We start from the raw sequence: 13,356 nt of genomic DNA, 5'->3' as shown, positions 1-13,356 counted from the left end.
AAACCTGACCACACCTTACTCAGAGTCCACTTTGCCCAACATGTCTTCAATAGTTCCTACAAAAAAATAATGGGTTGTTGGTGGTGAAAGTGTCCCTGTCAATTCTGGTACAGACTAGGTAGTGGGGAAGTGTTTGACCCCAGCCTGGCTCTCCTCCCAGGGGATAGCCATGGAAGGAAAGGCCACACGGTCACAAGAAGCAGAATTGAAGTATCCACTTCCAACTAAAGATACGGACATAGAAGAATGGCCAGTTTTTGGAACTTAATGTGTTTCATACGCAAAGCGTCCATCCTGAGACCACCTACTCTGATCAAGGACTCTCTTATAGCCACTACTCAGCCACAACAAGGGCCGTCTGGTATGGAGGCCACTGCTCAGAGTTCTGATGCTCCAGAAAGACAAACAACCACACCGAGGCATACACGGGGAGGCAACAGTAACAGATGGAAGAGGCAATAAGGCCACATGATAAAGATGCTAAGTAAGGTGTTCTTTCTCAGTTAGCTCACACTATGGAGACAACATTTAGGAGGGGAGGTTAAACCCCAAAACAGGGGGAGGGGAGGAACAAAACCATAAGGGATAGCAGAACCAGGAGGATAGCAGGGCCAACATAGACAAGGACAGCAAGAGAGGGGAAGGAGCGGCAAAAGGAAAGGAGCAAGGATAGGGAAGGAGAGGCATGGGAAAAGGAATGCAGCCAGGGAAGGAAGAAAGGGCTGCAATAGCTTGAGGCCCCATATGCGCCAAGCACAAATTCACAAAAGAGCCATGAGCCCCTGGGGTAGTCTCATAACGTTAAGACAATTTGGATGCAGTGATATATACAGCTGAACATACCTCGTGAAGTTTTGTAAGATCCTCTCCTGCCAAGTTGGTTGACACTACGACAAGGTGATGCTCCCCGACCATCATCTGGAGAATCTGCAAAGTGAGTGTCACATGACAAACCACAATGTTAATTAGGGAGAAAAAGAATGTGCCATTGAGAAAACAAAACAGATAATGCCTTTAACTACTCACTTTCATATATTTAATTTCCTCCTTAAAACTTAACAAAAAAAAATGCAATAATAAGAAGTGTAAAAAATATTTTATGACATTTATTATATTACTTCCAAAATAGGAGTCTTACGGCATATGCAAGAGAAAGGAATATACTGTTTTACAGAATGTACTAACAAAGTCCAGGAACATGCACACTACTCAAAGACAACATTATTTATAGGATTCTTTTGTTAAAGGTTAGTTTTATTCCAACCAGTGGCGGATACAGATAAACCTTAAGGAGGGGGCGCTAAAGATATCTTGAGCTACCTTTTTACTAACGTAATAAAAAATAATCAACTCACTTGCAAAGCTTAAGAAAGTTTTATTTAAAGTGATTATACACATATACAAGACAATGCCATCTTGTGATATAAAGAAGTTACAATCGTGGTTCTCTTCCTTAAATGATGAATTCTATGTGCCTATTCTTCCTGGCAAACTGGTTAATTACATGGTCAATAGGAAAATCAGTGTCAGGGTGAGTGTTCAACAGAGCTAAGCCATTAAGTAGATCCTCCTCCATTGTTGACCTCAGCCATGTCTTTGTACACTGCAATGTTGAAAACCTTCTTTCTACTTTAGCCATAGATGCACGCAGACAAGCAAATATTTTGTACAGCGCGTGCAAAGTAGGATTGTCAGATCTAGGACAAACAGGCAATGCTTGCATAACAAAATCACGATTATTAAGGGCGTTTTATGTGTTAGCTATCAGTGTGCCAGACAGTGACGCAGATACATGGGCTACGTAGAAAGTACAACTACTTGATAACTCGATTCAGTAGAGTTGACTGGCAAAAGAAACAAACGAACAGAGTGTGGGCTAACTGGCTGGGGTGGCTTGGGTGGCACTGTGGGCGGCCGTGCGCCCCCCATGTGTATCCGCCACTGATTCCAACATTGAGATACAAGGACCAAGTGTTAGCTCTTATTTGACTGAAGGGAGGTTTACAGCATTTGTCTGAAATGATTAGCATTAGGTACTGAACAGCATGTTACTTCCTTTGTACACTGGTTGTCTTGGGCAAATAAAATAACCACCTCTGAAAGACAAAGGAGGACAAAATATTAGAATTTAACAACCCATTGAAGAAGTCATTAGAGACTTAACACAAGCTTGATTAGGGAACTACAGGGAAGGGTGGGGAGGTGAGTGGGGGTGGGGAAATCACCCACTCCTCTACAGGTATCATCCCACAATTTTCTTTAAGCAATCTACCAAAACCATGAAAAATATAAATTGCATTCTGGAAGATTTGAAACAACATTCTCCCACATGCAAGTCCAAAGACAAACCAGAGAAATCAACAAAAAATGACAGACTACAGGTGGATACCTCTTACCATGTGGTCAGAGTGATTTGCCCTTCATTTTTAACCTGCCCCGGGCTATCCTCCTCTCCTACCCAATAAAGGAAATAACAGTTCTTAAGGCTATGCTAGTATTGTGTATGTTTAATTTTATGTGCGTTTATTGGCAATACTACATGTTTTGCCTCCTGACAGTACTAGCCAGCAGTTCTGTCTAATAATTTATCAGCTTAAGTTCACCGAATCCCACCACTGTCACCAGTCAGCTTCATCTTACAACCTTCCTAAAGTATGTTCCCACGTGGCATGCTACAGGAACTTGAACCATGTTTTTGTGAACTACGGCCCATATGAACAAAGTATTATGGCAAATCCTATGATGTAACTGACAGCCTCATATTAAATCTGTTTGATTTTCAGTCACGAGTTTGCCTCCACCATGTCATCATATGGTTGGTTGATATAATACCATGAGTGTGAAATTGTGAAGTTTTTGGAATTGTATGGATATAAATAAGTGTTTTATGATGAAAATGTGGAACATCACATCACATCACGTCATGTCACGTCACCACTGTCAGCAGTCAGCTTCAACTTACAGTCCCTCCCCATTGGCTCTGTTTCATACAGTGCAGTTCATGACATAAGTTCATGGTCTGTAGAAAATAAACTAATGTTAAATCACCATAAGAAACAGTTTTTACAGTTTCTAACCCACAATTCAACAAAACTCGACATTTTAATTTCACAGAATGGGAATATAATTAGTGAAACTCAACGCATCAAATTTCTAGGTGTTCAGATAGATAATAAACTGTCATGGAAAGCCCACGCTCAGGATCTTGTTCAAAGACTTAATGCTGCCATTTTTACTATTTGAATGGTATCTGAAGAAAGTGACCATTCGAAGCGAAAATTTGTCTAATTTGCTTATTTTCATTCATTTATGTCGTATGGTATATATTTTGGGGTAACTCTTCCCATTCTAAAAGGATATTTTTGTCTCAGAAACAGGTGGTTCGGGCAATAAGTGGTGTAAGTTCACGAACCTCTTGTCAACCCCTGTTCACTAGTCTGGGTATTTTGACATTGGCCTCTCAATATACATATATTCTTTATCGTCATTTCTTGTTAACAATATCAGCTTATTCCCATTAATAAGCAGCCTTCGCTCAGTTAATACTCGGCAGAAATCCAACCTACATTTGGATCAGACTTCCTTAACTCCTGTGCACAAAGGTGTGCTGTATACCGTTGCATTCATTTTCAATTATCTACCACAAGAATTCAAAAATCTTAGCAGTAATCCACGTGCTTTCAAATCAAAACTGAAGAGTTTCCTCATTGTTCACTCCTCCTATTCTGTTGAGGAGTTCCTTGAAAAAATTAAGCTGATTCTTACATTATATTGTTGATTGCATTTGCTTGAACTTATGGACAGACTTTTTTAGGTTCTTAAACATTTTTTTTATCTGTTATTACGTTTCTTTTGTAATTCCATGTATTGACATGTTCCATGACCTTGGAGATTTGCTACTCAATTTGGTTCTATGGAACTTCAAGTGTAAATAAATAAATCGTGCATGCACACACACTGACATGCAGAGATAGAGAGAGAGAGAGAGAGAGAGAGAGAGAGAGAGAGGGTGGGGGGTTGGAAGAGGGAGAGAGAGAGAGAGAGAGAGAGAGAGAGAGAGAGAGAGAGAGAGGAGATATCAGGCATGGACTTAAGAATATATTTTTTTTTACCATGAAATAAAAATACCTGACTCTTCATAGAGGTCCCCGAGACCAAACATTTAGTCACTTGAAGTTTTGTTTTTGTTCTTACTGTCTGTCACATATTGGTATCTGACTTGGAAAGCAATAGCGAAATGTGTTTCAGAGCAAAATGAGTCATCTTTAGATATCTATTACCGACTTCCACGTCAACTAATGATATGGTCTGATATCCTATTATTTTAAACTCCAGTTCGTAAGCTTCAGTCTTTTCTTCAGTTTTTCTTTTGGTTTCACCACTTGATTGATTCATTGTGCTAAAACAGCAGCAAAATCTGATCTCACTATAGCACGACTCCTATGAGGAGCTCATAAAAGCCCGTATTACACGATGTGCCTGAACTGTAGAATTACGCACCAGCACCCCAAGTGTTAATATGTGTAACTACAGGCTGGTTCACGTAGACCTATTACACCATCCACGTGGGATGCACCCGGCGTGCATGTGCAGTAGATAGTAATAACACGCAAAACGCAAACAGAACTGTCTGATATTTTGTAAAGTTGTTCATTCTACTGCTCGAAACACAAAGGGGACCATGTGGCATATTGGAACATCACCCGTTTGAATTGTTTATGCCACTCAAAGTTCCTATTTCATAAGAAAATGTATATCATTATTTGTTAAGTAATTGCTATTTTCTTATGTAGGTTACTACTGTTCTGAATTACAGACTCAACAATTAGTTTTATATTACGACACTTGGTTACACAAGTATATGTATTTATACAGCATTATGCACATGGAGGACCCACTTGCTTTTGGAGCTATTGCCCTGGTAGCGACAGTAAATGTTCCGATTAGGGCAGGACGAAGACAAAACAAAAAGCCAGATATCGTTGAGTTTGATCCTGGCTGAAAAGAAGGGACAAAGGCAGGGGATTATATTCACTGCTTATGAAAGAATTGAGGCTCGAAAGTCTGAGGGAATTTCGGAGCTTCATGAGGATGGACATGACCTGTTTCGAGAAGTTGCTGTTTATGACAGAAAATGGAATTAGCAAGTGTGACACGGTCATGATGGAGGCACTCTCATATTCTCAAAAGTAAGAATTAAATTATGTGTTTATATGTTTTGTGATTAAGCCAGCCTAGGTCACGAATAAAATTCTGGTAAATGCTCTGTTATGTTGCAGGTCAACAGTAACAATATATTTCCTGGCGACTGCGGAATCTTTTAAGTCTGGCTTTAAGCCACAGAATAGCACGGCCCACCAGTTCAAAAGTAGTTGTAGACATATGCATTGCAATTTGCAACACTTTAAAGGACCAATACTTAAAGGTGTACTTGTGTTATTAAGTTGCAGTCCTCATCTGTTGCACTGGGCCAAACTGCAAGGACTTTCTCCCTTTCATTGCCAGTTTCTCTTTTCTGGCATGCTGAAATCAAGCGAGAGACGCAATCAAATCAAACATGAACTTTCATAAACTAAGGCACTACGATACAAATCGAAAATCAGTGTATAACATTATATGCATGTTACTCAGAAAAAAAAACGATTTCCGACTATCTTATTACGTTACAGTGGGTCATACATACACCTTTCCTCCCTGAATGATTGATTTAAGACTCTTAATGCCTCTTTGCCCCATTTCGTTTCTAGAATATGAAGTTATCAATAGAAAAAAATCATTTTGCAAACAGCTAGTATAAAAGAGTACTGTGAAAAAAGGTTCTTTGCTGCATTTATGAAACATGCTTGCTAGACAAAAAATTCAGAAGATCCCCAATGAAATGATTAGCATTAGGTACTTAACGGCATGTTACTTCCTTTGTACACTTGTTGTCTTGTGCAAATAAAAGAACCACCTCTGAAGACAAAGGAGGGTAGAATATTAGAATTTAAAAACCCATTGAGGGTGAAGACATTCAAGACTGAACACAAGCTTGAGTTAGGGAACCAAGGGGCAGGGCGGGGAGGTGAATGGGGAGAAATTGCCCACATCCTCTTCTAAGGTAACATCCCAAAAAAACCATGAAAAAACTAAAACTTATTCTGAAAGATTTGAAAAACCATTCTCCCTAATGCAACTCCAATGTATTACCATCACACCACCTCACTCAGTCTGAAGGACAAACCAGAGTAATTAACAATATTACAAAAAGGACAGATTGTGCTCTAAAGATGACACGCTGAGTAGCAGTGAAGCACAATGGAAATACTGTTACACATTCCAGCTTTTGGCCAAAGGATGGGCGCACACGCACACACACACACATACACACACACACACCACCACCACCACCACCACCACCATCAGAACGGTGAGTAGCCATCTATCTCTTGCAAGTTTGTTGATACTCCAATTCAACTTGGACTTTCCATTGCTTGAAACTACAATAATTAATATGTAATGGTGCTAGTTATTGCACCAAGTAAGAGTGTAAAAAGTATTTGCATTCACATTAAAATGCTCAGCAGTGGAAATAAATTTTACGAATATTAATGTACAAACATACTGTGAAAACCCTAAAACAACACATTCAGCATACCAATAAAACTGTCATCACAATTTTCCACTAAACTTGTACACCTTTGTTAACAACTAACAACTGCCAGAACTTTTTTTACGCTTCGGATGACGTGGAACTATTAAGGGTAAATTCAGGAAAAATAGGATCTCATGTTAACTTCTTCAGTTCAAGAATTAACAATTCTAGGTTTCAAGCAAACAACAAACTTACCATGATGATGAGATGAAAATTAACAAAATTTATGTAGTATAAGTTGAGGTGTCAATAAAAAGCAAAGTCAGGCTAAATGAGGACTGAAATATTAATAAAAATTGAAAGAACAACACTATTTTTACACTGTCTGCAGAATTCAGTATATAATGCTTGTTCTATGGGAACAAGCAGAAGAAATGGCAACATGGTGAAGACAAAAAGCTCTAGTAGGTCAACAAATATACTATACAAAATAAGACTACAGCTTAAGCTAGGGGAAGAAGATATAGGAATAAGTGAATTACTTATGTCAAAAATATTGCAATTTTTTCACATTTTATCTAAAAGTAACCATAACTTGTTTTTTGTAAATGTCACTTAGGATAGGAGACTCTTCATTAGCTTTTGTAGGCAACCATCCCTTGAACCAACTGAACAGAACTGATCATTATACTTTTGGAAGCACATTTTAAGCATCTCAGACAAATGCCAGAAAAACAGAAATGTTAAATAAAAAAAAAGAAAGAAATGTTAGTTTCATAAACACTTCAAATCTCACCTCTGAACAGAGAGGTTGGACCACCTCTCCGCTCTTCGAATCTTTCTGTTAAACTATCCTGTGAGCCACGATAATAATCCCTCCTCAGATTTTGGCTGTAAACTGTGTCTACAAGAAAATGAAAAATCATGCAGGTAACTCAAATCTCAATAAATAAAGTACTGGTATCAAGCACAACAAAAGCAGTTACAGGGAAATGCTTTAAAAGAACAAGAAGGAAAATAATAATGCAAATACTGACAGCACAGTGGACTGGAAGCCACAACAGTTACGTAAGCATACTGGTCATTACAACAGTGCTGAATAATAGAATTTAATGAATCTCTGTGTCCTTAAACAGTGTACTGTAGTCCACGTAATGCCTTCCTCTTACTTTATAGTGATAACTTGCAGTGTCCTCAAGACTTTTGCAACGGCATTACTGAATAAAACCTCAGGTTTCAAGCCACTTCAATTCAAATAAAATTCTTGAGCTTTCTGTGGCTAATGCAATGTATCAAGTTTGACTGCTTAACTAATGGGGGAACAGATATGGATAACTATAAGGCCCACAGAACAGTTGTTAATCTCTCCAAACAAGAACTGGATGACAGCTCTTTGACAGCACTGAGTAAACCCCTTAATTTTTCACCAGTCCCACAATGTCTGCCAATTTTTGAGATTATTAGTTGAACAGAGCAGTACATTCTGAATCTCTAATTGACATAGCTGAAGACATCAGACTAACCGTCACCCTTATGCTGTCGAAAGGTAAGCCACCAAAATCAAATACTAGCCATGAGGAATGGCATGGATTGCGTTTATATTAAATTTACCACTGAGATGGAGGAGGATGGCAAACTACTGTTCTTAGATGTTTTAGATGAGCAGAAGGCAGGAGATAAGCTGATCATTCAGTGTACAGGAAACTGACACACAATGATCAATATTTGAACGCTGGTAGTTTTCACCACCATGTGGTCCTGAATATGTTAATACACAGAGCCAAAGTTATTTCTGATGATGACCAGCTACAGGCTGAATTGCAGCACTTGATGCGTGTGTTCAGGGAGAATGGCTACTGTAAGACAGACATTGCAAATGCTTTCAGATGTCACCGAAGAAGGATGACTTGTGATTCGGCAGAAGAGAGCAAGCTGGTGGCTTTCCTGCCATACTGTGGGGCAACAAGCAGCAGGTTAACACGCGTGCTGCAGACACATGGATTGAGACCACTGTTCTGACCCGCCTCCAAGATACGAGATACATTGTGCCTTATTAATGACGACAGATCTCTACATGTGCCCGGTGTAAATAGCGTCCCTTGCAAAGTGCGGCAGCATCTATATAGGCCAGACAATTTGTATAGTTGCAGAGAATTTTAACGAGCACAAGAGACATATTAACCAAAGAGAGCTCGACAAGTCGGCCATAGCTGAGCATTGCCTCTGATGCAAAATACAGCTTGAGAACACAAGAGCCTTGATTCATGTGTCAACATACTGCAACTCCATTATAAAAAAAAAGAGGCTGAGATTAGAATGAACAGCAACAGTTTCAAAAGAGACCAGGGATAGACACTGAGTAGAGCATGGGGGCAGGCTTCGGATGTCGGAAGGAAGCAACGATGGATGCTTAACACTTGTAGGGAGGCAAGAGCATCAATTTCAAACGTGGCACCGGCCCCTCATGTTACCTGATGCCACTCAGTCCTACAGTGGGCCAGAGCTGCTATGAGCTGCCCAAATCACCTTCCGCAAACGCGTCATTTCGGCCCCCTCTGATTGGTACCAGTGGCTGTAATCATACATATGTATGTGGGAAATAGTGCCAGACCTGGCAGTCGGTAGTTTTACTCCTGATGTCAATGGCACAGCTAGCCATTGAAAGCTCGAGAATTTTATTTGATAGCTTGCAGTACTGACGAAATTACCTGAATGTCACGATAATAAAAACAAGTGTGTCAGAATGTGACAGATAAGACATGAACACAGGAGACTTATATGCAGTTACAGCAATCACACTTAATTTCTTAAGGGCAATTGCATAGCACAGAAAATACACACAACAACTTTCCAAAAGTAAAATAATAGAAAACTGATATGCAATTTCAACAATAAATAATAATGTTAAATTTTTTCACATTGTGGGCAATGATGTGAACAGATTACTTAATAGCATAAATTGCTTCTACACAAGTGAAAAATAATTACAGCACAGTCAATTATATGAACAGCCCGCTCAGAAGCTACGAAACAATAATAATAAAAAATATGACCATGACTAAAATGATATATTCATCTAAAAAACTGCTGTTTTAAGGAAAGACAAAATACAGATATAAAAAGGCAACCACAAAGATATATTACCAATACACAGTACAGATGAGAGGCAGTTACAGCACTCCATACCTGTGAGATTTGATGTTGATCCTTTTTTACTTCGGCTTGGACTCAGTATACCTTCTTGGACATCCACACTACCACTATCAACATGAATTGTTTTCGGCCTTGGACGAGAACTTGCAGATGATTTGTTACGCATCTTAGGAACAGGTTTCATATTTGAAAGTTCAACTTTTTCTGGTAGTAGTTTACCCTGAAATTTGTAGCAACTTTTTAATAACCCAGAATTCACAAAGAATGTTATTTATTGATGAGAAAATTTAAACACATGTATCTGTGTGGCTTATGCTAGCCTCAGCTGTTTGTGCAATAAACTAATTTACCAAGCACAATACAATCACTGGTGGTAATAAGGTGACCCATTCTTATTCACAAAAGACAAGCAATTTTTATTTAAATAATTGAATTTTAAAAAGTGAGCAGTCGACAGGGCAACAAGAGAAGTAGAGGGATTTTTTTTTTATTGGGGGAAGGGGGGGGGGGGGTGTTAGCAGGAGGTGCGAGGGCAGTGTCCGAGGGATAGAGATGAGCCTACACACAGGGTGCATGATCCTTACGCGAGATCTTGTTATAAGACAACTTGTATTGATGGAATACAATGGAACTGTGGTTCTGTGATCCTTCAAGCTTTCTGTACAACATTGACAGTTACAAGGCTTTAGGTTTGCAGCCAAATTGTCACATTATTTTTACACAATATTTCCATAGCTTCCCTACATGCATTCATCCAGTGTAGACACCGATTTGTTTGGACTCCAACCAAATAGTAAGCGACAAAATCAGCAATAGGGAAGTTGTCAAAATATTTTATCAAGATAAAATAGACAACCCAACCGCAATCCAATTGTATTGTAAACCAGTGCCTTGTAAACTTCTTCTGCATTTATTACTTGCAAAGTAAATCCCGAATGAACAAACTGCAATAAAATTACCTCTCTCTCTGCTTCTTCAATGGCCTTCTTAAGCTTGTACTGTTCAAGAATGGCTGCTCTGCGGAGACGTTCCTCTTCTTTCTTACGTTCTCGTTCTTCCTGTCGCAGTTTTTCCATTTCTCGCCTGCGCTGTGCTTCTTGTTCCTTCAACGCCTTTGCTTCTTCTTGCTGTTGTCTCCTTTGAAGGGAGAGCAGCATTATGCGTTCTTTTTTACGCTCCATTTCATCCAGAGTCATCTGGCGGAAAACAAATAACTTAAATATGATATTATAACATTACGAATATAATAGAGGGAAACATTCCATGTGGGAAAAATATATCTAAAAACAAAGATGATTTAACTTACCAAACAAAAGCGTTGGCATGTTCACACACACACACACACACACACACACACACACACACACACAAAATTAAAGCTTTTGCAACCCAAGGTTGCTTTGTCAGGAAAGAGGGAAGGAGACAGAAAGACTAAAGGATATGGGTTTTAAGGGAGAGGGTAAGGAGTCATTCCAATCCCGGGAGCGGAAAGACTTACCTTAGGGGGTCTTTGTGCAGATGGATGTGTGTGTGTGTGTGTGTGTGTGTGTGTGTGTGTGTGTGTGTGTGTGTGTGTGTGTGTGTGTGTGTGCGCGCGCGCGAGTGTATACCTGTCCTTTCCCCCCCCCCCCCCCTAAGGTAAGTCTTTCCGCTCCCGGGATTGGAATGACTCCTTACCCTCTCCCTTAAAACCCACATCCTTTCGATCCTTTCGTTTTTCCCTCTCCTTCCCTCTTTCCTGATGAAGCAACCTTGGGTTGCGAAAGCTTGAATTTTGTATGTGTGTGTTTGTGTGTCTATTAACATGCCAACGCTTTCATTTGGTAAGTTACATCATCTTGGTTTTTAGATATATTATAACATTACCGCGAGATGTGGCTAAAGCAAGTTTCAAGGACTGTCTCAGTTTTGGTCTCTTCTAAAAGTGGTTAACAGTAAATAATTATAATTTCATATTTTACACATTAAGTTGTAGTTTTTCAAATAAAGTATGAAAGTGACGATGGTTATTAGCAGACTCTGTCAAATACTAAGTACAAGCTCAATGGGAGCATGTGGTATTAGTTTTTCTTTCTGGCAGTTAGGGGGTGATGACGTCAGATGTAGCATTTCACAGATATAGAAGCACTCAAACTCTCCTTGTCAGTTGTTGCTGTTGTCTTCAGTCCTGAGACTCGTTTGATGCAGCTCTCCATGCTACTCTATCCTGTACAAGCTTCTTCATCTCCCAGTGCTTACTGCAACCTAGATCCTTCTGAATCTGCTTAGTGTATTCATCTCTTGGTCTCCCTCTACGATTTTTACCCTCCACACTGCCCTCCAATGCTAAATTTGTAATCCCTTCATGCCTCAGAGCATGTCCTACCAACCGGTCCCTTCTTCTTGTCAAGTTGTGCCACGAACTCCTCTTCTCCCCAGTCCTGTTCAAAACCTCCTCATTAGTTATGTGATCTACCCATCTAATCTTCAGCATTCTTCTGTAGCACCACATTTCAAAAGCTTCTACTCTCTTCTTGTCCAAACTATTTATCGTCCATGTTTCACTTCCATATATGGCTACACTCTATACAAATACTTTCAGAAACGACTTCCTGACACTTAAATCTATACTCGATGTTAACAAATTTCTCTTCTTCAGAAACACTTTCCTTTCCATTGCCAGTCTACATTTTATATCCTCTCTGGTTTGACCACCAACAGTTATTTTGCTCCCCAATTAGCAAAACTCCTTTACTACTTTAAGTGTCTCATTTCCTAATCCAATTCTCTCAGCATCACCAGACTTTATTCGACTACATTCCATTATCCTCGTTTTGCTTTTGTTGATGTTCATCTTATATCCTGCTTTCAAGACACTGTCCATTCTGTTCAACTGCTCTTCCACGTCCTTTGCTGTCTCTGACAGAATTACAATGTCATCGGCAAACCTCAACGTTTTTATTTCTTCTCCATGGATTTTAATACCTACTACAAACTTTTCTTTTGTTTCCTTTACTGCTTGCTCAATATACAGATTGAATAATATTGGGGATAGGCTACAACCCTGTCTCACTCCCTTCCCAACTGCTGCTTCCCTCTCATGCCCCTCGACTCTTATAACTGCCGTCTGGTTTCTGTACAAATTGTAAATAGCCTTTCGCTCCCTGTATTTTACCCCTGCCATCTTTAGAATTTGAAAGAGAGTATTCCAGTCAACATTGTCAAAAGCTTTCTCTAAGTCTACAAATGCTACAAACGTAGGTTTGCCTTTCCTTAATCTATTTTCTAAGATAAGTCGTAGGGTCAGTATTGCCTCACGTGTTCCAACATTTCTGCGGAATCCAAACTGATCTTCCCCAAGTTCAGCTTCTACCAGTTTTTCCATTCGTCTTTAAAGAATCCGCGTTAGTATTTTGCAGCTGTGGCTTATTAAACTGATAGTTCGGTAATTTTCACATCTGTCAACACCTGCTATCTTTGGGATTGGAATTATTATATTCTTCTCGAAGTCTGAGGGTATTTCACCTGTCTCATACATCTTGCTCACCAGATGGTAGAGTTTTGTCAGGACTGGCTTTCCCAAGGCCGTCAGTAGTTCTAATGGAATGTTGTCTACTCCCGGGGCCTCGTTTCGACTCAGGTCTTTCAGT

General features: G+C 39.5%; 1 protein-coding gene across 3 annotated transcripts in view; it reads right to left on the bottom strand.

Moving 5' to 3' along the window:
- Positions 1 to 13,356, bottom strand: part of LOC126162039 (patronin) — a 445,213-nt gene that overhangs the window by 59,369 nt on the left and 372,488 nt on the right. For all 3 annotated transcript variants that reach the window (XM_049918266.1, XM_049918267.1, XM_049918268.1), the window contains 4 exons: positions 10,687 to 10,923; positions 9,761 to 9,947; positions 7,371 to 7,478; positions 844 to 927 (listed from right to left, as the gene is read on the bottom strand). In XM_049918266.1, coding sequence (XP_049774223.1) covers positions 844 to 927; positions 7,371 to 7,478; positions 9,761 to 9,947; positions 10,687 to 10,923 — 616 coding nt within the window. The remainder of the gene's footprint in view (positions 1 to 843; positions 928 to 7,370; positions 7,479 to 9,760; positions 9,948 to 10,686; positions 10,924 to 13,356) is intronic.

This window comes from Schistocerca cancellata, chromosome 2, assembly GCF_023864275.1.
Source record: "Schistocerca cancellata isolate TAMUIC-IGC-003103 chromosome 2, iqSchCanc2.1, whole genome shotgun sequence".
Classification (NCBI taxonomy): domain Eukaryota; kingdom Metazoa; phylum Arthropoda; class Insecta; order Orthoptera; family Acrididae; genus Schistocerca; species Schistocerca cancellata.
Note: the sequence above shows the minus strand (reverse complement) of the source record. Positions and strands in the feature narration are given on the sequence as shown.